The sequence below is a fragment of the Talpa occidentalis genome, unplaced genomic scaffold (assembly GCF_014898055.3).
Source record: "Talpa occidentalis isolate TD23 unplaced genomic scaffold, MPIMG_talOcc4v2.1 talOcc4.12, whole genome shotgun sequence".
NCBI lineage: Eukaryota > Metazoa > Chordata > Mammalia > Eulipotyphla > Talpidae > Talpa > Talpa occidentalis.
Window position 1 is genome coordinate 31,901,677 of NW_023601212.1, and position 25,974 is coordinate 31,927,650.

The window sequence follows — 25,974 nt, forward strand, 5'->3', positions numbered from 1 at the left end:
AATAGTGCTGTGATTTAACCCCTTGCGCCAGCAGGGAGGCCCGAGATTGATGTTTCAAGTAGCACAATGAATAAATTTAATTAGATGTATATTTAAAGAATGCACTTGATTTTCAAAGCATTAGTGAAGCATTTAAAACAATCATCTCTAAACAAAAATAAATAAATAAATAAAACAATCAGCCCTTATTAAGCCCTCAAGTCAGTTTCAAGGAATCTGAAGTTTCGATTTCACACAGGTTTTCTGACCACAGCACAGTAAAACTAGGAATCAGAAATGGCAACCCCCATATATTGGGAAATTAATAAAGCAGGCTTCCAAATGGTGAATAGTCAGGTAGAAATCATAAGGAAATTAGAAAGTGTTTGGACTGAGTGTGATGAAGACTATAAATATTACAATTCATGGGAGGCAGCTCACACAGTATTAGAAAAGAATTACAGTCTCCAGGGCGTCCATTAGAAGAACATGGCATTGCAATGTGATGTGAGAAGGCAGAAGATAGACGACTGCGCAGTGTGCTGTGGGAGGACCTGGAGGGCCCTGAGACTGTCCTAGAGAACGTGCACACCCCACCCCAGACTAGGTCTAGGGGGAGGACAATGCAGGCAAAAGGGCCCACAGAGGTGACTCCAGTAGTGTAAGAGAGCATGACAGATTTTAGAAAGTTCCAGCAACTCAGTAACTGGGCTCAAGGGTGGGGATGAGGATGTACTATGAAATATTCAATGGTGATGCTCGTGACCAAGGACTTTTTAATTTTCCGCCATGACATTTTCAGTTATAGAAGGGATTTTAATTACATGCTGAAGAACATTTGTGAATCTTAAACAGAATAACAGGAGCCAATATCTGCAGGACACACAAGCCTCACGTTGACTCATTTCACAGCTATACTCAGCCCTATTGTTGTTCTACATCTGTACTAATCACAGTTTTGCGAAGAAAGGTTTAGATACAGAAGATGAGGTAGCAATCTGAATGAGAAGTGATACGGGCTTTACTGAGCTGGTGACAGTGGGGTGTATTGTAACACCCCTAGCAGAGCTAGCAGAGCTCACTGCCCCTTCCATAGTCTGTTCTGGGGAGGAACTGGTGCTGACTGGGTGGAGTTCACCGGACTGTGAGGTGCTGGAGAATACTGCCTGGACAAAACCCAAAATATTGTCCACACCGAATGAATGGAAAAAGTGGCCCTTCAGAGTGTAAAGGGCCCAGATAAGGAAGTATCCTTAAGGGAGGGGACAATTTGAGGTCTCTGTTGGAGGGCTGAGAGTGGCCATCCCAAATGCATTAAGTCTGTGCTCTGCTCTTGAGTGATTATGGATCTGACATCACCCAGAAGACCAAATGCACACACTCCTCCCAATCCTAGATTGTATGTGAATGCCATTCCCTGGAATTAGGGAATCATTAGTGTCTTAGCTAGAGTCCTTATCTCTTGCTTAAGAAGCACAGTACTGCATAATCTCTGTTAAAAAAAAAAAAAAAAAAAAAAAGCTTCTTGTGGTATAATTTCTCACCAAGTTAGAGGCCAGGAAAAGGAATCAAAGCCCCACCATTTCCAGTCCTGGAATAGGAGGCCCCGAAATGGGAACCTGAAAGGAGCCAGCAATACCCATTTTGTGCCGAAACCTGGGGCCCGGGGCCCTCATAAAGAGCTTTCCCTTTCCCTGAATACTTGGGTAAGGACTGCCTCAGCAGGGACTCCTAGGGAGGTGAGGTTCCCTGCAGCAGAGGAAGGAGACCAGCCTAGGCCCTGGGCAATCTCTGGTGTCTGCAGGAAGTAAGCACTCGATGGTACAATTTGTGTGAAAAGAAAATTACTTCTAATTGGCGGGTTGAGATAAAAATATCTCCAATCTGTAAACAAAGTAGTTGGAGCATCCTAGAGGCACAAGGCTTGTGCACCACAGGGCTACAGGCAGGTTGTCTGTCCCTGGTAGGGGTGCCCCACGCTCCTCCCAAATCCTCTCACCCAGGTTTCACCCCCAGTGGGCACCCTGGCTCCAAGACAGTTCAGGTTGTACATGTGTCCTTGATGTGTTGGTGTTGGGTGTTCCACACCCTGAAGTTTCTCACCTTCTCCTTTCCAGCCCCAGGGGAATATTCCTTAGGTCAAGTGGAGAAAAAAAAAAGATCTGGTCTATTTTATGTCACCACAGGTGTCCTTCCTGATGGCAGCCTGGGGATGTGGTTCACAAGATCTCCTCACACCCCACCGGTGAGGGAGAACTGAAAGGAACTCAAAGGAAGAACTGAAGCTGACATGGGGCTCATAATCCTTCCACGCCTCAGCCTTGGGGAAGTAAAGCATGTGTCAAGCTCCTGTTGTGGGCATTGAAAGGTGGATGCAGGAAGCTGGAATGCAAAAGCCCACCAGGAAGCCCACCTGGGGGCAGGAATGCAGAAGCCTGCCTAGAGGATTCAGACAATGAGCCTTCCCAGCCCTACAGATCTTTTCTCAGACAAAGAACCCCCCCCCCCCAACGCAATCTTTTTCCTGCCATATGAACCTGGTTTACCAACTGACCTCTCCTCACTCTAGAAAAACCTGTCTCCCTTTGACAACGCGCGCGACTTCACCGACACCGACCCCCACCTTGGGTCCGTGAAGTCTGCCCTGGGCACAATAAATTTTCCCTTCCTTTGAGAAAACTTGGCCCGGCTCTTCTTTTCTTTACAGTGCCAAACCTTTCAGGCGTGATGCTGTCCATCCCCTGTGGGCCCTTGTGCGGTGTTTTCATATGCACTGGTTTGTAGATCCCCTGGCTCATGATAAGCTAAACAGGACACTTAACTCTCCTTCTCGAAGAGGTGACATACTGATTCTCTCTCTCTCTCTCTCTCTCTCTCTCTCTCTCTCTCTCTCTCTCTCTCTTTCTCTCTCTCTCTCTCTCACACACACACACACACACACACACACACACACACTCCATCCTCTTTTGGTGGAATTGTTGTGGGGAAAAGGATGTCCTAAAGCTAATTCCATACAGGCTTTGTGGGCTTCACCCCCACTCCAGACCAAAGCCATCAGGACATTGGTAAAGACAAATCCCATCACCACCAAAGGGAAGGTTGCTGGAACCTGAGGGTGGGGTTAAGCAGCCAGGTTTGGTATAAAACCAGACATGTGGGCTTTGGGGGTTTCCCTTTTTGGCTCTCTGCCAGCTCGCAGCGCTCGGCCAGCTCTCAGAGTGCCTTTGGGTTTCCAGGTTGGTGGATTGGATAGGACGCATTAAAGACTTTATTTCCCTATTTTCTCCCTGAGTTGTACATTTCCTCACTTCCCTTTCCCTTGTAAATAAACCTTTTATTAACCTTTTGTGTGTGCCTGCAGTGGAGTATTAATAAGTCCCTTTTAAGAGCAGGTGAGGACCCACAGCCAGGCAACCTGTTTTATATGGGGGCTGCTCCATAACAGTTTGGTGCCCAACGTGGTTTCCAAGCTACACCTGTGGTTAAACAGCCCAAGGTAACTTTCCTTGCGTTGGTCACCATAAGCGCACTAGGTCTGCAGGACTCACAGTTAAAATCTTTGTTTCATGTCTTAAATAGTCTGCTTTTTTTCCCCGTGCGTATGGCTCTCGGGGGTGTGTTTTTGACCCAAATGTGAACACCTACTAAGTAGCTTCTTATAAAGCTCTCCTCTAGGAAGCTACTCAACCAAACTTTGGCTTTGGACCTCCCTGGTGGCGCAGGGGGGTGGGACACAGCCTATGAAGCTGACCGCAGCCACAAGTTTGGTCCCCGGCACGAGTTTTTTCCCCGGGTCAAGGAGCATCCCACATGGCGCCACAGACCTCTCCTGGCTTGCCTGTGCTCCCCTCAGCAGTGCATTTCAGTCAATCTGCCTGTTCTGTTCCCCACTCTGTCTCTGGTGAACCCTCTCACCCTCCCCCATGGCCTGTGCTCCAGTTCTTGTATGCATAAAAATAAAATAAATCTTAAAAAAAAAAACAACTTTGGCTTTATGATGCCCCTTCTCAACTCAACCACTGCAAAGAAGAGGATCATGCAAATAAATGGAACTGAATAAGTTGCAGAAATAAATTCTAGCCTTTTACCCAGGGAAGGGAAGAACATGCAGTACTTCAGGAATAGTGAGGTCAGGAGAAGCTTTATTACTCATGCATGAAATCTTAGACCTGGGTAGCCCCCTAAGGCCTGAGCACTGCCTAGAGACAAAGGATCTCTTTCATACGTAACCATCTTACATTGATAACATCGGTCAGTGATCACAGAAGTTCTTGACCAGGGCCTCCCCAGTGGCGCAGCAGTGGAGCACTGGGTTGCGAAGCTGCCTGCAGCCTCTGCAGCACCGGTTGGATCCCCGCCACCAGGCAAAGGTCCCAAATGACACGCAGACCTCTCCTGCCGCCCACTGCTCCCCTCAGCAGTGTACTTTTGTGTACTTCGTCACTCTGCCTGTTCTGCTCTCCGTTCTGGCTCTGGTGAATTCTCTCACCCTCCTGCGCTTCTGACTGTACCCAGTGCTTGTATAAATAAATAAATAAATCTTTAAAAAAAAAAAGTTCTTGACCAAAGTGGGAAAATTCAGATATCGAGGATGGCTTGGGAGATCAATCAGCCTGGCTGGTGGTCCAACTGTGTTAGAATGTCACCTCCTTTAGATATGCTTATTAGGGAAGCAAACTTGTTATTTACAATTGCATTGGATTATTTACTGCACACAGGCCAAAAACCCTTTAGTAGGAAACAGGAAAGATTTATTTGCTTAGCAGTTCCTTTTCAAATAAATACATTTCCCTTCACATAAAGGATGTCAGAAGGGATGGAGGTTTTGTCTACTACTGCTTCCTTACGTGGGCATGTGTCCTCCTTTTTAGATAAAATTCAAGGAATACTTTGAAGAGGAGGAACCAGGAGGTACAGTTGGGGTAAAATGTGAGAGCACAGGATTGGGAATGTTGAAGGGAGATACATGGAACAATAGAATGTTTGCTAAGCCCTGAAGAGGGATTTTTAAAAAAGATTTATTTTTATTTATTTATGCATACAAGAACTGGGGTGTAGACCAGAGGTGGGGATGTGAGAGGATTCACCAGAGACAGACTGGGGAGCAGAACAGGCACATCTACTGAAATACACTGATGAGGAGAGTAGCAGGCGAAACAGGAGAGGTCTGCTGTGACATGTGGGTAGCTCCCTGACTGGGGATGGAATTCATGCTGCAGTGGCTGGCATAGTGTGCTAGCACTGATTTTAACCCCTGTGCCACTAGGGAGGCCCAAAGAGGGATGTTTGAATGGGCTGAACTTGAGAACATGGACTTCCCTCCTTCAGTGGATCTTACTTCTCTCATGTGTGAGGGTTGATTTCAGGTTATTGTTCTGGTGGAGAATGACATAGTGAAGGAACAGGGGCCATAGTTATGTTACTTTTTAAGATTATGGACACACCATGAAAATAAACCCATCTTGATGAGAAACTCCTTCTGTTTCTCATTCCCTCTGCCCTGCTTGCAGGTTGAAGGTCTACTTCTTTATCTAGAGTTTTCAGGAAGATTGTAACCATTTGGCATGATTTGAATCAAAACAGTAGGAAAAATAGACATTTACTGAACACCTGTGATATTCTAATATATCTCACCTGCTCTCACAATCACCATTCTTATTCCTATTTTTTTAGCCAAAGAATCCAAGGCTTAGAAAAGTATATTCCCCTAGTTCACAAAACCCAAGAATTTGTCTATCACATTCCAAAGCCCATGTTTCCCCTCCCCTGACTGCTGCTTCCAGGATTTCTCCAGTCTGTTCAGATAAGAGTCTCCCAGGAAAATCTCACTTTTTGTTTGCCACTAGATTTGCACTGTGTTGATATTGAAAAGTATTACAAATGCTTCTGTTTAAGTTTAGCAAAAGCACAAGCTCTTTTAAGAAATGTATATCGGGCCTCCCCCGTGGCGCAGCGGTTGAGCGCTGGGTTGCGAAGCTGCCCGCAGCCTCTGCAGCGACGGTTCGATCCCCGGTTGCTCCCCGGCCTCCAGAGGAGGGTCCCACATGGCGCGCAGACCTCTCCTGCCGCCCGCTGCTCCCCTCAGCAGTGTACTTCGGTCCTTCTGCCTGCTCTGCTCCCCACTCTGGCTCTGGTGAATTCTCTCACCCTCCCGCGCTTCTGACTGTACCCAGTGCTTGTATAAATAAAATAAATAAATAAATAAAAATAAATCTTAAAAAAAAAAAAAAAGAAATGTATATCTCTTTAGTAATCTGTACATTAGTAATATACATATTCAGTTGGATATTGGGGTGATAGAAGCATAGACTCCACAACTCCCTCACCAATTGCTTCCAGAGCTCGGATTCCTTCCTGAACAGGGCCAGAGATCTCCAAGGAACAATGAAATCACAAAGAGGAGCAGACAACTTGACAAATGTGTCCTACCCTCCCCTGGTATATCACTAGTTGGTTTCCATTCCAGAAAGCTGTCTCAGCCACCACTCATGAATGTGGACTCAATTTGTGCAAGAAAACCAATGTTTTACAATGAAGAACATGCACCTGGGATGGAACAAACCTGGGGGGGTTGGTTTGACCCATTGGTGGGTCTTTACTCACATGCCTACAAATGCAGGATGTAACCCCAAAGCAGGGACATCATAAGAAACAAAATAACATGATTTATTTATACAGGGAGTGAGAAAAGGGAGATGTAAGTGTGTAAGTATACACACACACACACACACACACACACAAAGAGAGAACGTATAGACTGACCCATGGACAATTGTCTGTCCTACCCTAGATAGCATCCATTGAGCAAAGTCCAAGGTCCAACCAAAACCACACATGGCAAACTGGTGGCATCTCCACAGCCACCACTTCATTAGAGGTTTAATTGCCAAAAGCCTTGGTGCCACTCCTTTATCCCATCTGCTTCTGCTCAGAGGGTGGAATATGGAAGCTCCACCTTCTACCACCTACTTGGCTATGAGTGCCACCCACTGGCTCAGAGGTTGCTCCTCACTCTTCCTTTTACACATCCACTCTCATAAGCATCTCTGTGCCATGTAGAATATTCATGGCAGCTTTCCCTTATTCTAAGTTTCGAAAGATTCCCTAGCAGAGAAGATCATTTAACAGACAGAATCATTTTACAGTGCAAGCACAGGCAATCAGTAGGAAAAGTGAGATGCTGGTTTCTGCAAACTGTATTCTCTTGATAGTCAGACATATTTTCAGGCAATCAAAATGCTTTCTTCAATTAGGCAAATAAGCTCCTGGTCATATGGGCATATGACCATACTAAAGGTAATTATAGAGAAAAAACAAAAAGCACAGAAGAAAAAAAAAGCTAGTAAGCCTGAAAATTTTTCTCTTTTAAATTCTATTTTGTGTTTGTGGAGAGAGTTTACTATCAGACAGTAGTTTTCACATAATTTTACTTGCAACTTGGAACATGGTGAACTGGAACAGAAGAAGATTTAGAAAAGGAAAGATATATAGAATCATACCAGGTGACTGACTTATTTTTAAATTTTTATTCTGGCTTTAAGGTTTTTAGAAATGCAATTAATTCACACTTACATAGGTTTGAGCAATTATAAAAACTAATAAAAAAGATCATGTGGTGGGGCCTTCCTGGTGGTGCAAGGGGTTAAGAAGCAGCACTGTGAAAAAATCTGCAGCTACTGCAGCACGAGTTCAATCCCTGGCCAGGGAGGTGACACACATGGCACAGCAGACCTCTTCTATCTCATCTGCTGCTCCCCTCAGCAGTGTATTTTAGTCATTCTGCCTGTTCTGTTCCCCACTCTGTCTCTGGTGAATCCTCTCACCCGCCCCCCACACCTCTGGTCTGCATCCCAGCTCTTGAATGCATAAATAAATGAATCTTAAAAGAACTCTTTTCTATTTTGTAAAAACTAAAAATACAAAAAAGTTGGGTGACTATAGAAAAAACAAAGTCCTTAAGTTAAACATTAAAAAATTAGTTATTGGAAGCATTGGCATATTTTACTATAATTGTATTCAGATCTGTTTTTACTCTGTTGTTTGCTGGAACATAAGGGATGTATTTTCTGTCAGATATAATACCAACTATTTGAAGATTTTTTTCACAGTATTAAATGACAATGAAAATCTGCATTCTTAGGCCCAATTTCCCATACATTTTTTCCCTTTTTGTTTTGCCTGCTTGTCATTTTTCTTCTCTAGTCTTACAATTTCCCAATATTCAAACATTAGAACAAAGGCTTAACCCGTTTTTTTCAGCAGAATAAACTATTGGGTATAACACCATGCTTTTGAGCTACTACAGAAACAATTATATTTATTTTAGGAAGACATCCCTTTTATGTATTAATGTATTGTTTGTGTTTTATTTTTATTTTTAAAGAAGATTTATGCTGGGGTACAGGCAGAGATGCGGTGTGTGTGTGTGTGTGTGTGTGTGTGAGAGAGAGAGAGAGAGAGAGAGAGAGAGAGAGAGGATTCACCAGAGACAGAGGGGGGAGCAGAACAGGCCGAGTGACTGAAATACACTGCTGAGGGGAGCAGCAGGTGAAACAGGAGAGGGCTGCTGTGCCATGTGGGTCTCCTCTTTGACCAGGGATTGAACCACTCCTGAAGTGGCTGCAGATAGCTTCATAGTGCTGCATCTTCACCCCTTGTGCCACCAGGGAGGCCCTGCTTGTGTTTTAAATAGATTTCAGTGTTTTCCCTTTTCATCACATTTGGAATTGGGGCCTCAAAAGAGGTGCAGGAAAAAATGCTTCCAAAATAACCAAACTGCATCCTTATTCATAAAAAAAGAAGAGTAGGGCCTCCCTGGTGGTGCAAGGGGTTAAGCACCGCACTATGAAGCAATCCACAGCCTCTGCAGCATGAGTTCGATCCCTGGCCGGCCAGGGAAGACACCCACATGACACAGCAGACTTCTCCTGCCTCGCCCACTGCTCCCCTCAGCAGAGAACTTCGGTCAATCTGCCTGTTCTGTTCCCCACTCTGTCTCTGGTGAATCCTCTCATCTCTTGTATCTCTGGCCTGCACCTTAGCTTTTTTTTTAAGATTTATTTATTTAGTTATACAAGCACTAGGTACAGTTAGAAGCGTGGGAGGGTGAGAGAACTCACCAGAGTCAGAGCGGAGAGCAGAGCAGGCAGACTGACGAAGTACACTGCTGAGGGGAGCAACGGGTGAGACAGGAGAAGTCTGCGCGCCATGTGGGACCCTCTCCGGCAGGCCAGGGATGCAACCCGGCACTACAGAGACTGCGGGCAGCTTCGCAACCCAGCACTCAACCGCTGCGCCCCTGGGGAGGCCCTGCACCTCAGCTCTTGTATGCATAAATAAATAAATCTTTTTAAAAAGAAAATATAAAAAAAAGAAAAAAAGAGCATTTCATTCCTCCAATTTTGAGTGTTCCTTCTCTGATCTGTAGTAACTAATTTATTTAATAACTGTGGAAATTTACCCCGCCCCACTGTTGAACATGCTTTTAAGCCCTCTTTCCACGAAGTTCATTGAAAGATGCCGAACCTCCAGGTCTAGAGCATCCTTACATCCATAGCAACCAGACATCAGCTTCCTTGGTAACCATGGAGACGGCTCCGCCGGGCCTGGTGGTCACTATGGAAACCAGGGGCGGGAAGCAGGGTCCCGGCAGGTTGGGCGCATGCGTGCGGAGAAGCCGAGCTGCGCCGCGCGCCCGCGGCCCCTCACTCCCCTCGACATGGCGCTGAGGCGACGGCCGCGACTCCGACTCTGCGCCCGGCTGCCCGACTTCTTCCTGCTGCTGCTGTTCAGGAGTGAGTCAGGGAGTTTCTGTCTTCGGGGGAGTAGGGCCTGGGGGCGATGGGGGCGAGCGGGCCCTCCGCGGGTGGAGCCCGGCCAGGCGCGAATAGCGGACCCGGCGCCGGGAACTCGGGGATCCGGGCGGGAGGAGTGGCGCGCTCTCGGGCCGCCTGGCGGAGCTCGGGGTCCCGGCCTGGGGAGGGGCCCCGGGGGCGGCCTCGGGGTGCCGGGGGCCGGTGGGAGGCCCGGGCGGCATCTCCCGGCGGTGGGCTTGCTGTGGGCGGTGGGCCCTCCGGGCGGGGGCCCGCCTGTTGGAAGGACCGCGGGGCAGCTTCGCGTGGGCGCAGAACTTGCTGGAAGAGAGTGAGGAGCCAGCGCCGTACTTGGAAAGTGCACCCTGCGGGGTCCTGTCCGTCCCGGAGAGGCACAGCTGCGAGGCCTGACCTGCCTTCTGGTCGCAGCCCTCTGGGGAGCTGCTGTTCATTTGTCTCATGCTGTAAACAAAAGAACAGAAATGGGCAAACCCAACTTTCCGTTGGTGGAAGTAAAACGGCGCAGATTTCAGTCAAGTACCTTGTTTGTGTCCAGCCCGGCCTAGGAAACCCCGCAGACCCTTACTGTGAAGTAGCATCTGGGCCCTTTTGCTGAGGACTCTGACAAACTTGGGAGTGTTTTTTTTTTTCAGTCTTTCCCACTATTTGTAATTCTCATTAGATTACGTGTGTCCCAGGCTGTTGGACAGAAGACCTAAATCACTTCTGTGTAGTGGGTATGAACTAGGCACTTGGAAATCATTATTTCTTGTAATCCTCACAGCAATTTTAGAAGGTGGGCTTTATTAGCCTATGTTCTGGTGAGAAAACTAAGACCCCTAGGCAAGTTCGGGTTTCCAAGGCTGAATTCTAATGAAGCAGTAGAGACGGCTCAGAACTTAGATTTACAAAAGCACATTACACCCAGCTCCTTTTTCAGCTCTTAGGTCAATTTCTGGTTTGGCTTAGTTGCCACCACCATTCTATGATGTTTTGCAGAAAAGACAAACAGAAACACGAGGTGGCTGACTAGGGGTGGACGGTTTAGGAAGACAAAGCACTCCTGTGTTTGATGCTCATTCTAGTGGCATGTTCGTAAAGGTGTAGTAAAAAGTGAGGGCTGGGCCGGAAGCTGTGGAAATAGGGCTCTGTGACCAGCATAAGTTTCAGGGGATAGCTGCCTGTATACTCTGCCTGAGAGTGATTTCCACAAACAGGCATTTGGGAGAGAGACGTGATGAAAGGCTAGCCAGGGAACAAGGGTGTCAGGAATGTCCAGCTCCTGGCTTTGTGTCACGCTCACACTGTCCTATTCACAGACTGGAACAACTCCCTATTGTTGAAAAGATCTGTTCACATGAAAGTTTGCAGTTTTTATTGCAGAAACATTTGGCAATTTAGTTCAGGAATGAGTTTCAACTTGGTGTTTTGTTAAAAAAAAAAACTGGAAGATGCTTGAACTTCATATATCCATGATCTTTGATTTCCCTCTTTGAGGGGCTAGTTTTGTAGTTTTCTTGATACTAAGGAATGGGATTTATCTACAGAATTTAGGAAGAATTACATTTTGCGAAATAGGACTAATGACAAAGAATAAAGGTGGATTTAATCCACTTTGAAACATTGTAACTATATTTTAGTAGGGAGCCTTTTTTTCTATTTAGACTAAACATACTGTAATTGCTTAAAGTTTCTTCCATGGGTCTTGACAGCTGTGTCTCTTATTTTTATGATTACTATTCAATTGGTGTTACTTTTCAGTATTCTTGGTAAAACATTTTTGGTTTCTGGTATAAATAAACACGAGTCACCCTTTGCTAGGCTCTACTATAAGAATTTAATATGTAGTAATTTAGTACTGATAAGTTTAGGGGGCTACAACTATTATTTTTCTCATTTAATGAATGAAGAACCAAGTGATTTAGAAAGATTTAGTGACTTACTCTGGATGATATCCCATGTGTCTTACATTTGGAAAGCTTCAACCACTTGTGTTGGATTGCTGGTATTATTTCATCTGACGGTATAGTTATAGATCAGTTTAACCAGATTGTTAAATGTTCAAAGCTATGTAGTTTGTATATAGTGCATACTGTTGTTGAATTGGTGATAGTATTATGCCATATGTTGCTTTTGAATGATTGTGTGGTAATTACTGTTGAGTCTCCAAATCCTTTGATGTCTTAGAAGTACTTCATTTAGAATTAAAATGGTAGCAGTTTATATTCTTTGGGATAAGACAGTTTGTGCTGAAGCTTAACAAAAGCTGAAAGTAAAAATTGCCAAGGAATTTTTAAAAAAAAAGTATAAATGTTCACTTGCATTTCTTTGGATCCCTGCAACTTTATTTTTAAGAATGACCCTGTTCTTTTCTGTTCTTTTAGTTCTTTTGCATTATCCCACAGATAGTATCATCATTAGGCCGTGTGTGTATGTGTGTTTTTAGAAAAACAAGACCACCTGCCTCTGAAGCATGCAATTCTTTAAATCAGCTGTTCATTCCGAAAATGACTTGTTGGTAGACATTTGTCCTTGAGTCCTTCAGGCCAGGGAAATTGAGTGAGTAGCTATTAGAGGTACTTACTCGTAATTGCAATAAAATATTCTCACACAATTAACATACACTTAACCCCAAGTTCTAAGTTCTTGCTCTTAAGGCAGCCCAATAGGGTAGGCTTACATCACTTCTTTTGAAAAAACAGATTTTTATTAAGCACGCTTTCTGGGATGCCCCTGTAATGTAATTGAAGAAGCTATGGATTTAAGTACCTTTAACTAGCAGCTGTTAGAGATGTGATATGAGAAAAATTACTTCCCCATAAGTTCTTTGAATTTTTCAGAGCACAAGTGGGGTAAAAGAAAGGAAAATATGTGTGTGAATGAAGTTAATGTATGAGTTAGCTGAATGATACCATATGTATGAAGTTGGGTTCTCTTTTGTAAGATATGTTTATAATCGGGTGATGTGAATGTGAGATTGTGAGAGCTGAATGCAGATTTTGAATCTGTCTACTTTTGAATGCTTAACTGTACATGCAAATAGCTTCACTGGTGTAGCAAGAAATCCAAAAGAAAGTTTTGGTCAGCACATTCTTTTACACCTAGTTTAGCAAGGACAGTACCTGCTATGGTACTTTATATGGAGATCTAAAACCTTAATTTATTCACTCTTTGCCAGTTGTCCTGACACATAGAAAGCTTCCTGAGAATTAGCCCTTGTTTGTGATGTCAAGCTATGCTGTAGTATTGTGTGTTGGTTCTTTTTTAAAAGCACTAGTATGTGTTATAGATTGTGTTTCCCATGAGCAGCTAACGTGCACAGCAGTGGTTTCAATGCTACTTGTGTAGAAACATCACACTTTTAAATAAGTTGGGACTGTATAAACATTTTCCTTTATGTCCTTCATTTTCAGAGTATCCCAAAGCTTCTGCAGTTCAGCTTTTTCTACAGATTACTTCCAAAATCAAACTCTGCCATATCCAATGCTGCCTGCGTTGCCTACCAACCACAGCTCACAATGATCATCCTTGCCTCTAAAGAAGTATAGCTCTTAGTCTGTACTTCAGTTCAGTACAACACATGTTTATTGAGTATCTATAATGTGCCAGAATTGTTCTTCATGGTAGGGGCACAAAAAATGAATAAAACATCTCCAGCCCTTGAAGAATCAGCATGAGTGCATGTTGAATTATGTTGGACTTTCATTGTTGGGTGTAAATGCATTTTATCTTCTTAGTGATATAAAAAAATTATTGGGAATAGAGGCTGAATATAATTTCTTTTGTATCTTTCTAGAGCTGACTTTAGTAAATATTCTACTTTCACTTGAAAGTCAGTTGACATTTCTTAAACACTTCCTGTGTGTCTAGGTATTTTTTATGTATCATAATTTAGTTCCAGTGACTCCAGGAACTTTTGGAAGTTCTCAGTTTACAACATATCTGGGGAAGAAAGAGAAAGCTAAGTATTTCTTGACTTGGTTTAATTTAAAAATCTTTCAACCATCTACTCTGCTGTTACACAAGCCTAAGAAGAAAAACATGGGGAAATGCATATGATACAATTTAAATGACACCAGCTGCACGTAGGACTGGTAGAAGCCATGTGATCATAATTACACAAAACCTGCTTGGGGGAAAAACCTGGAAGAAAATAAAACAATATTCATAGGTGCTGTTTTGAGTGGTACATCGTATGGCTAATTGTTACCTACTTTTTTGGCTGTTTTCCTACCTGATTGTTTTGTCTTTTTTCCAAGTTGTCTTTAATGAGAATGCTTTTTATTTGATTTAAAAAAAATTGCTGTTTTGTTTTGGCCTCCAATAAATAAAATTTAAGTAAGTTTTGTTTAGTTAAATGAGGTAGTATGTAGATTGTGCCATTTTTCTAGCTGCTTAGTTAACATCAGCCACAATGGGTAGAGGAAGGGTTTGAGCATGTGTTCTTTGTGACTCATTTGCGAGATTACTCGTCACTGGCTTTTGGGTGGGAGAACCAACTGTGGCATCCCCAGCAAATGGTTAACTGGAAAACTGAAAAAGGGCTTAAGAGAGTACTTGCCTCTCCATTTTTTTTTTAGCAAACAAAATAGTCTGAGTAGTTGCTTTGGTCTTCTTGTGCCAGCCAACTTTTGTTGAACACCTGCTCTGCACCATCTGGGCAGTGCCCTGAAGGAGCTGTTTTCTTTGACTTGAATGAGAGAAATACCAGGAAGAATGGTATAGACTTCTGTAGGGGCAGGAATGAGCACAGTGCAGGTTTTCTGATCCAGCAGACCAGGTAAAAGAGGAGTCAGAGTGCTCAGTGGCTTTTGCAGGCTTTTATTGGGATTTACCCGGTACACAGCAGGCAGGGGTGCTGGGGGGCCGGGAGGCTGGCAGGCCTCCCAGCCCCCAGCAAGTCTTCACTCTGTCTGGGCTCTCCCGTCTTTTCTCGTGTTCTCTCTTCTTCTATTGGCTTCTCTGCTTGTCTCTCGGCTTCTGTTCGTTCTTGGCTTCTGCTGGTGTCCCCGTGACGCCACCCTTAAAAGCCCAGTCTTAGCCCAGGTGAATCCCATCTACATATGCCCACACCCTACTCCAGGTGCCCGCCATCAGGCATGCATTCAGGACCGCAAGGATCTATCATCTATCCTGATGGCAGGAGGGCAGAAAAGCCTGATACATTTTCCTTACCCTACAACTTCCTTGGAAAATAGACTTGCCGAGATGTTTCCTGAAGTGAGCTATCATGTCTTCCTGCCCACTACCTAGTCCTTGTTGGGTGTCTTTCTCTAAGGAAAATATCCAGTGTCTTCAGAATGAAGTGCAGCTGTCTGGAGGATTACAAAGAATGCAGCAAGTTTTAAAACAGCTGCCTACTCTCCCTCCCCCTTTTCCAAGTTTTACCTCTAAAGTATCTCTGTCAGGGTGCTGGATAATAGTAAAACTTTTTTTTTTTTTTAAGGATTTATTCATTTATACAAGCACTGGGTACAGTCAGAAGTGCGGGAGGGTGAGAGAATTCACCAGCACCAGAGTGGAGAACAGAACAGGCAGACTGACAAAACACACTGCTGAGGGGAGCAGCGGGCGCGGCAGGAGAGGTCTGCGCGCCATGTGGGACCCTCACCCGGCGGCCGGGGATCAAACTGGCGCTGCAGAGGCTGCGGGCAGCTTTGCAACCCAGCAACCGCTGCGCCACCGGGGAGGCCCGATAGTAAAACTTTTCATGGGCAAAGCAGGGAAATCTAAGATAGGTGCTTTCTTAGACTAAAAGGAACATCCAGATTAACAGAGCAGCAGTTTAGGTAAATGTCTTAAGGTTCTAGGAGTAAGAGTACTTACTCTGGACTGACCTGTTAGAGGAGAATTTGAAGAAGTGATTGGACTCTCCGGGATAATTTTGATTTACGTAGTGCAGACTTGGGAGAATGGAGCTATTGATGGCCAGTAAAGTGGAGCAAATATGAGCATAGGTGTGGAGTTGGGAATATATATTGTAATAGTAAATAGCACCTACCATTTATTGAAAACTGTGTGCCAAGTACTGTGCTGATAGTTTTACTTAGACTGTCTTAATTGAACTTCTAGTCAGTGTTTACAGGTTTTGTTTTGCAGATGATGAGTCTAAGGCTTAGGCAGGTTAATTACTGGCCCAAGGTCATAGCTAGAAAACTGAGGAGCCAGAGTATCCTTTGAAGAAAATCTTGGAGAGTAACTAGATTATAAAGTGCTGTTAATACAAGACTAAGAAATTTAGACCTGCTTATATGTAGGTTCTAGAAATTCATGTGGTAGTTTGAAGGAGGGAAGTGATGGCGAAATTATTTAGAAGTTTAATCTGATAGTTAATATTCAAGAAGATTGGAGAAGGAAGGTCAACTTGGAAGCTACCGGAATAGTTCAAGGTCATTTCCTTTAGGGTAGGTCTCTTGATTTGAAATCTTTTTCATTTATATCTGAAAATATATTTTAATCTTTTCCTTGAAATACAATTTTACTGGATAAATAATTTTGGGTTGACAGTTATTTTGTCTTAGAGTCTGGGCTCTCTATGACACTGATGCTTTTGGTTTCTGTTACTGCTGTGTCCAAGTTTGGGTCAGTCATGTCATCAGTCTTGTCTAGGTTGCTGTCTTCTCTTCAGTTGCTTTGAAGATCTTGGTCTTTGGCGTTCTGAAATACTGCTACAGTATATCTAGGTTGGATTTCTTATTAATTAGTCTAATTGTTAATATGTTGTACTTTATGTATCTGTGGGTTTATTTCCTGAGACTTCTTAGGTATTATCTGTGTTGCCTAATTTCTGTTTTCTTAATTCTTTTCTTCAGTGACTTTACTTAGATGTATTCAGTAATTCTGTTTTTTAAAGACTGTTAACTGTTCTGTTGTAATTTCACATTCTTCATATTTTTCCCTTGTTGTGCTGTTCTGGGCAACTTTTTTTAACTTTGCTTTACAGACTTTTCTTTTTCCAGCTGTATCTAATCAGCTATTTAACCAATGCATGGTATTTTTTAACCAATTTTATTGTACGTTTCCCATATTTTGGTATTTGGTATTTCCCATATTTTATAAACTGGTATTTTTTATATGCTCTCTTTTACCCTTTTATCTTTAGAACATTTCACACATAGCTGTTTTATACTGTGTATCTTATACTTCCAATATTGAAGTTCTTCAGGGAGCTAAATCTAATATTTGTTGTTTCTGATTCTTTAATAGTGGTTTTTCTTTACTTGTTAGCTGATATTTGGTTGATCTGTTTCTGATTTTTACTTGAACAGTGGTTTGTTTTTCTTTACTTGTAAGCTGATATTTGGTTGATCCCAATCTGTGCAAATCTGGGCCTGACCTTAGGAGGCTTTTTGTGAGAGTGTACTTCCTGTGGTGGCAGCCTCCTTTCAGGATCCATCTTAATTGTTTCATAATCTCAGGCTCAGCTTCTTTGCCTTCCTGCAGCCCAAGGACTCAGTCTCCCTACTGAAGTGTTAAAATGTGATTTTGCCCTGAGGTCTTACCTTCACCCATTTTAGTAAAAACTTTAGGAGAAATATGTAGTCCACTAACTATACGAGTGGAAACAATCTCAGTTTAACCTATTCCCCCACTTTTCGTTAATATTGAGACACATCTTTCTTTAATTGTTCTCATTAAAAAGGAAATTTTTTTTTTCCTAAAGATTTATTTATTTTCACAAGCACTGGGTACAGTCAGAAGTGCGGGAGGGTGAGAGAATTCGCCAGAGCAGGGAGCAGAACAGGCAGACTGACACAGTACAGTCAGAAGCACTGGGTACAGTCAGAAGTGCGGGAGGGTGAGAGAATTCGCCAGAGCAGGGAGCAGAACAGGCAGACTGACACAGTACAATGCTGAGGGGAGCAGCTGGCACGCCAGGAGAGGTCTGCGTGCCATGTGGGACCCTCGCCGGGGATTGAACCTGCACTGCAGAGGCTGTGGGCAGCTTCACAGCCCAGTGGTCAACCGTTGCGCCACCGGGGAGTCCCAAAAAGGAAATATTTTTGTTTCATTTTTCAAATATTGTTATAAAATATCTTTTTTTTTTTTTTTTTCTTTTCAGAGCACATATGCCCCCAACGGAGGTACTGATATCCTTGGGAGGCTTGGGGAGGGGTTGTATGCTTCTTGCTAAGTATCACTGTTTAAGGATGGGGCTGTATGACTTTAGAGATGTACCCAGTCATGTGGCTGTTACTGCTGTCCTGAATCTGAGATTCAGTTCCTGCAGGATGAAATGCTGGCGTTAAGGAAGCTACCAATTCCCCCAAGCCTTGGACTAGCTACTGATAGCTGGGGTGGAGCTGAGCGGCCAGGTGAAGCTGTGTAACACTGGAGGCAGATGGACTCAAGGCAGGTGGGCTGGGGGCTTCTGTTTTGACTTGCACTTAGGAACTTGGGGGGACACTTCGATGAGACAGTGGAGACTTGGGAAGTGTAGGGGGCAGGAAGACACTGAGCAGGTTTTCTGATCCAGCAGACCGGGTAAAGGAGGAGAGGAGAGTCCTGGAGCCCTCAGTGGCTTTTGCAGGCTTTTATTGGTATTTATCAGGCACATGGCAGGCAGGGGTGCTGGGGGAGCTGGGAGGCCTGCCAGCAGGTCTTCACTTTATCTGGGCTCTCTGGCGTTCTCTCTGCTTCCTCTCAGGGTTCTTCTTTTGTTCTGCTTCTCTGCTTCTGCTGGCATCCCAGTGACACTGCCCTTAAAAGCCCAGCCTTAGCCCAGGTGAATCCCATCTACATATGCCCACACCCTATTCCAGGTGCCACCATCAGGCATGCATTCAGGACTGCAGGGTTCTGTCATCTATCCTAATGGTGGGAGACCAGAGAAGTCTGATACTTTTACCTTACCCTACAATGCACCCCCTCAGGGTTTTCTGCCAGACAGTCTATACAAGTCATATACATTTCTCTTGGCAATATGAACACTGCAGCCATGGCCCACAAAAGCAAATGAAATACATCACAATATAACAGAATACAACAGAACACAAATAAGTCCAGGCAGGGCACCAATCTAGTGGCAAATGATAAGATTATTGGCACCAGCAGATGATCCACCAAATCTGCTGCCAAAGGCACTGCTCATACAAGAGGGGGAACCACTCACGGCATCTGCCGTCACACACCGGGAGCCATCAGGCTTCCTGGCTTTCTCTGGCTGTAGTGTAAGCCACAAGCCACACACCACATCCACCCCCAGGATGTACTCACTCTTGGGTTGGCGATTCTATAATGTTGGGGGTAAACACCAGCCCTCAGGGTTTTCTGTCTGCCGTCGCTCCAACACTGGGCTTTCATAGCCACCAATGTGACACACAGACCCCTGCACTCAGGCCAACCCATTGCACAAGCACATGGGTCAGATGTAGGGTAAGGAAAAATGTCAGGCTTTTCTGTCCTCCCACCATCAGGATAGATGGTGGATCCTTGTGGTCCTGAATGCATGCCTGATGGCGGGCACCTGGAATAGGGTGTGGGCATAGGTAGATGGGATTCACCTGGGCTGAGACTGTGCTTTTAAGGTAAGGGCCGTGTCACGGGGATACCAGCAGAAGCCGAGAAGAGCAGAAGCCGAAGATAAGCCGAGAGAGAAGCAAAGAAGCAGAAGCAGAGAATGCCAGAGAGGGTGCGGATTTGCTGGGGGCTGGGAGGACTGCCAGCCTCCCGGCCCCCCAGCACCCCTGCCTGCCATGTACCTGGTAATCCCAAAAAAAGCCTGCAAAACCACTGAGGACTCTGACTCCTCCTTTACCTGGCCTGCTGGAACAGAAAACCTGCACTGTGTCCAGTCCTGCCCTTACATCAGGGATCCATGGATGCAAGCTCCACATGCGGCCTCTCTTGGTTCACCTCTTTGGCTGTGGGCTCCACCACAAGCCACGTTCCCCACCCGTCCCCCAAGGACAGGTTCCTCAGCTCCTCACCCTCACTCAACTGTTAGCAAGGCATCACCCACAGGTGATTTTAAGAGACTTAGTGGCCTTCTTTAGCTTACTTAGTGCTTAACAGCTGCTCAGGGCTTCTCAATCTCAGTACCAGCTTTTGCTTTCTCAGTTGGCTTTTGCTCTGCCTGGCTGCAAAGAACTTGGCAAGGGCTTCCTCCCTCAGCCATCTGTGGGCTCTTATACCAAGGCCCACTGGCCATGCTTTGATTTTAAACGATACCATCCACCCCTAGAGTCCCCAAAACATATCAATCTTGCCAAGGTCCTCTGCCTTCTGGCGGGATTGTTAGTCCGTTAGTCCAAGTTCATCGGCTTTTCCCTTTGTCCACACTGGTGAGCTCCGAATCATGGTCCTTTCGTCCCAGACTATTCTTACTGCCTCGGGGGTCATTGGCTGGTCCTCACAGGCTGTTTGTCTCCTCCAGGCGAGGTTCGTCATGTAGCTCCTGGCCCTTGTCCATCTCCTGTGCTGCCATGATGCCTCCAGCGTTGTCACAGGCTCTCGGTCTGCTACTCAGTCCCTCCTGAGGTCTTTGGAGGGCTCCATACCCGTCTGCTTCAAATCATCCTGCCGACTACACCAATTGTAGTGTCAGGACAGGACACAGCAGGTTTTCTGATCCAGCAGACCAGGTAAAGGAGGAGAGGAGAGTCCTGGAGCCCTCAGTGGCTTTTGCAGGCATTTATAGGGATTTACCAGGCACACGGCAGGCAGGGGTGCTGTGGGAGCTGGGAGGCCTGCCAGCAAGTCTTCACTCTATCTGGGCTCTCCTGCGTTCTCACGTGTTCTCTCTGCTTCCTCTCGGGGTTCTTCTTTTGTTCTGCTTCTCTGCTTCTGCTGGCATCCCAGTGACACTGCCCTTAAAAGCCCAGCCTTAGACCAGGTGAATCCCATCTACATATGCCCACACTCTATTCTAGGTGCCGCCATCAGGCATGCATTCAGGACCGCAGGGTTCCGCCATCTCTCCTAATGGCGGAAGGGCAGAAAAGCCTGATAGTTTTACCTTACCCTACAGGAAGATACACGAGTAGGCAGTTCTTTGCAGGGACATGGCAGCTGTTATCTTGGTTTGTCTTTCTCTTTATCTCTGTTTGCCCCAGCTTTCTGGGACCTACCTTAGCCCTCTCGTTTCTCTCAGTTGGTACCTTAAACTTGTAGCAAGCTTTTGGGCCTCAGCAGCTCTAATGTAAGCCAACTCTGTTTGGCTGGGCATTTGCCACTAGGAATGGCTAATTTTGGGTGTTTTATTGGGAAATTTTTATTAGAACTATTCTCTCTTCTCTCTCAATGCACACTAATTCTATTAAAGATCTACCACACAAATAGTATACTTAATTTGTCTTTATGCAGCAGATGGCAGGATCCCATTTTAGAGCATGCACGCCTTAAGTTTGGGGGTCCCTGGGTGCCCCCTGGTCTCATGCCAACTTTCTCTGAAAGGGGGTAGCCTATCTGCTGTGAGAAGGAAAACTGCCCCCTTTGTCTCTGGAAGGCTCCATTGTTTGAGCCTTTTCAGACACTTTCCTTGGTGAGGGGAGGAGTGCAGCATCGTGGGTGTGAGGCATTCTGTATTCATTTCCAGCTTGGCATGTGATTCACTTTGGACCTTGGGGAAATAATACTGGTTTTAATCCAAGTCACTTGAAACTTAATTTAAACTCTCACACTACCACCAAAGCATCACATTTCTTTCCCCTATTTAGATAGCTCCCTTTAGCTATTTGAGTTTTAGATCCAAAGAAGTGATTTTATGGAGATATGAGAGAATTTTTTAAACAATTATTGAATTAGCTTGTTAAACAAAAGTGCATTTTAAGGGTTTAAAAGCCTGGTTTGTGGAAATTTCTTCCTTTCTTAAAGTCTTAGAACCAGGTAAGTTTGAACCCACTTCTACTCTAAGCTATTGGGGAAGCTCATCTTCCAGAGTCTTGTGTTTGTTTTTAAGCTGCTCCAAGTTTCCTTATTAGCTCTAGTATTTTAAGTTTCTGTGTTTGTTTACTGAGATTTCATGATTTATAGAAAAATTATTCATATCACCAAAATGTATTTCTTGCATATATTTGGTTTTTATTCATCATTTATGATTCACAGTTCCCAAAAGCTTTGGAATTTTCCATAGTTTTGTGAGAAATAAGTCTTTGTTACAAATGAGGTGACTATTTGAAGAACCTAAGGCTGGGGCTTGTTGCCACGTGAAACAACCATTGATTAGCAGGTTAGAACTTCCAATCCCACCTGAGACCTCCAAGGAGGAGAGAGGTTGAGTTCAGTGGCCAGTGATTAATGCTTCTGGGTTGGTGAACTTGTTTGGGAGAGAATGGCACACCTGGAGAGGGCATAGACACTCTGAACCTTTTCCCCCATACCTTATACTGTGCATCTCTTGCAGCTGCCTCTCCTGAGTAATATGCTTTGTAATAAATTGGCAATCTAGTGAGTAAATAGGTTTCCTAAGTTCTGTGAGCCCCTCCAGTAAATTACTTAAACTGGAGGAGGGAGTCTTGGGAATCTCTGACTTGTAGCCATTCCATCAGAAGCATGAGTAACAACCTGGAGTTACTCTGGCATCTGAAATGAAGGGTGGTCTTTATACCCCCTACAAGATCATTGATGTACTTCAGGATAAGAAACTATGAAATTCATATGGAATCACCAAAAACCCCGAATAGCCAAAGCTCTACTGAAAAAAAAAGAAGGAAATGGAGGCATCACACTCCCAGACTTCAAACTATACTACAAAGCCATAATCATCAAAACTGCATGGTATTGGAACAAGAACAGACATACAGACCAATGGAATCGAATAGAAAATCCAGAAATAAACCCACAGATTTATGGTCAACTAATCTTTGACAAAGGAGCAAAGACTATGCATTGGAGCAAAGAAAGTTTGTTCAATAAATGGTGCTGGGAAAACTGGGTTGCTACATGCAAAAGAATGAAGCTTGACCACTACCTCACACCATACACAAAAATCAACTCAAAATGGATTAAAGAACTAGACATAAGACCTGAAACCATAAAATACATAGAAGGAAATATAGGCGAAACACTACGGGATTTGCACATCAAAGACATCTTTACAGACACATCACCCAAAGCAGTGATAGTGAAGAGAAAGATAAACAGCTGGGACTACATCAAATTAAAGAGCTTCTGTACAGCAAAAGAGACAATAACAAAAACAAAGAGAAACCCCACCAACTGGGAGAACATTTTTGCACCCAACACTAATGATAAAGGACTGATCACAAAAATCTGCAAAGAGCTGATGAGACTCAGCAACAACAAAGAAAATAATCCAGTCAAAAAATGGGCAGAAGAGCTAAAAAGAAACTTCTCTGAAGAGGAAATGCAAATGGCCAACAGACATATGAAAAAATGTTCAACATCACTTGTAATCAGGGAAATGCAAATCAAAACTACCATGAGATACCATCTAACACCAGTGAGAATGGCACATATTAAAAAAACTAGCAACAACAAATGTTGGCGAGGATGTGGAGAAAAAGGAACTCTTGTGCACTGTTGGTGGGAGTGCAAACTGGTCCAACCACTATGGAGAGCTGTGTGGAGATTTCTGGACCTACTAAACATAGGGCTTCCATATGATCCAGCAATTCCACTCCTAGGTATTTACCCAAAGGACACAGAAACATCAATTCCAAAGAGCACATGCACTCCTATGTTTATAGCAGCACTGTTTACAATAGCTAAGCTTTGGAAACAACCCAAATGCCCAAAAATAGATGACTGGATCAAGAAGATGTGGTACATATATACCATGGAATATTACTCAGCATTCAAAAAAGATAAACACATGCAATTTGCAGCAACATGGATGGCACTGGAAGGGATCATGCTCAGCGAAATAAGCCAAAAAGAAAAAGAAAAATACCGGATGGTCTCACTCATAGCAGGAATCTAGAAAACTTAAATAAGGGACCAGGAAAATGAATATAAGAAAGTGAAAATCAAAATCAACAAAAAACTATGAACCAGAGACATTTTTTGGGGGGTGGGGGGCGGGAGGGGAAGGATTGGGGTCAGAATGGGGCGTTTGCAATTGTATGGGGGAATATAAAAATAAAATTTAATATTTAAAAAAAAAAAAAAAAAAAAAAAAAAAAAAAAAAGAAACCTACTTTAGGGCAAGGACCCCTATGGAGAACACACCTTTTTACATCATTGTTCATTTTGGTACAATGTATACTTTCTCAGGTGTAGTCCCATGAAATTCTCACCACCAATTCTCCCATGCACCCTCACCATAGTCCCTTGTGCTCTTCCCTCCAGTTTTGATCCCTCTGCCTCCCCCCTCCCTTGCAGAATGTTTCTGATTTATAGTTGCCTGCTAATTTTTTTAATTATTGTTATTTATTTTTTCCTGATCCCTTATTTGGTTCCCCTATATTCCTCCTCTAAGTGAAACCATCTGATATTTTTCTTTTTCCTTCTGGCTTATTTCACTGAGAATGATCCCTTCTAGCTCCATCCATGTTGCTGTGAATGGCATGAGTTTATCTTTTTTGGTTGCTGAATAGTTGTGGGTTCCTATGAGCTGGCTACTAACTGTTCACTTTTGGGCAACTGTGACGTATTTGCTATCTACAAATCACAGCAGAGCATTCCTTGACTATCTTTGGAGTATAGCCCATATCACGAGGCAGGCCCGGGGATGCCTAGGCCACTGTTGACCTGATTATATCACTATCTCCTTGGTGGTCTCAGGATAACTCTACCTGTGATAACATCATACTTTGCTGACGTAAATGTCTCTTGATGTATGGTCACAATGTCCCCTTCCCTGTCCCTCATAAGACTTTGTCTCCCATTCCAACCCCACCCTGTGGACTTTATTCTTCATACCATTGTTGCATAAATCAGCTTTTACTATCCTGTATGCTTTCAATAAATGGCACAAGAACTGCTCAAGTAGCAGAGTCTTGCCTTGCAAACCTGCTTCACGACTGCTGTGTCCCTCATCGTGTTCCTGCTGGAAAGCAGCAACAAAGTTCCTGTCACAACAGAAAATATTCCATTGTGTATATATATCACATCTTTTTGATCCAGTCATCTATTTTGGGGCATTTGGGTTTCCATATCTTACTTATTGTAAATAGTGCTGCAGTAAACATAGGGGTGCAGGTGTCCTTTTGAATTAATGTTTTTGTGTCTTTTGAGTATGTTCCTAGGAGTGAAATTGCTGGGTCATGAACATCTTAATAGACTGTCAGTAGAGTTTAGGAGTGGAGAACAAGTCTTTTATTAGTCATTTCTTTCCATTAATTCTGTTGTAATCTGACTTGTCTACTATTTTATGGATGTAAACAATTAGATGATGACATCTGGTTGTATTCTCTATACATTTGCTATTTAAATTACTCTGTAGGTAGCTCAGGTCAGAGAGTGAAGACTCTGTGGAGAAACAAAATATGGATGTTATTTTAGAGATGCATAATTCTATGATTTCCACAGTGTTTCATCTTGTTTCTTACAGCTCTGGAGGTGTCCAGGTAGGCTCTGTGAAAAATTGAAATGTTGAAATGACATGATGGCTGGAGTTTGTCTTTCATCTGCCTCTGGTGTCTGTTTATAGCAGGTCTCTGGTCTCTTTTTCTCTCTGGTGCTCATTCTCTCTGACTTCGCTAATAGTGATGCCTGGAGAAGAGGCCTAAAGGACATCTTATAACATTGGATGTGAGAGATTTGGACTTCATTGAAGCCAGAACAAATATTTCCTTCTACTGTTATCCTGTGGCTAATATCCCACATGCCTTTTGCGAATTACAACAAACTATTCCTCAGAGGGAGTTCAGAGTCAGGTAACTTTTAAGGAGGGTATGTTTTTGTGTTTTGTTCTCTCTTCAACTAAGATTTTACTTTCTGCGTTCTTGTCAAGTGTGTTTTCTACGTGTAAATAAGATCTGCTAAAATTTCTATTGCTTCTATTTTCTTATGTGTGAGCAGCACCTTTTAGCTCACTTTTTTTTTTTTTTTTTTTTAAAGCTACTTCTGTTGGAGCCTCAAGTAAGAAAATTTTGATGGGGTTTAGAGGCTTCAGTTCTAAGCTGCATCACACCACCACCCTTTTCTTTACCTTATTTCTAGTGGAATAACCATGTGATGGCTTGGTTGTGAAGCCATAGTTACCAGTGGGAATCACCTCCTTGCCTTTAAGGGAAAACTCAGTGGTTTGGGTTTCCGTATGAGAGGATGAGGCCCTTGT

At 43.8% G+C, this 25,974-nt stretch overlaps 1 protein-coding gene across 1 annotated transcript in view; it reads left to right on the top strand.

The window, feature by feature from the left end:
* The first annotated feature begins 9,662 nt into the window (after positions 1-9,662).
* Positions 9,663-25,974, top strand: part of JAM3 (junctional adhesion molecule 3) — a 68,747-nt gene continuing 52,435 nt past the window's right edge. Inside the window, exon 1 of the mRNA XM_037505651.2 lies at positions 9,663-9,773. Within this exon, the coding sequence (XP_037361548.2) occupies positions 9,698-9,773 (76 nt within the window). The 5' untranslated portion in view covers positions 9,663-9,697. The remainder of the gene's footprint in view (positions 9,774-25,974) is intronic.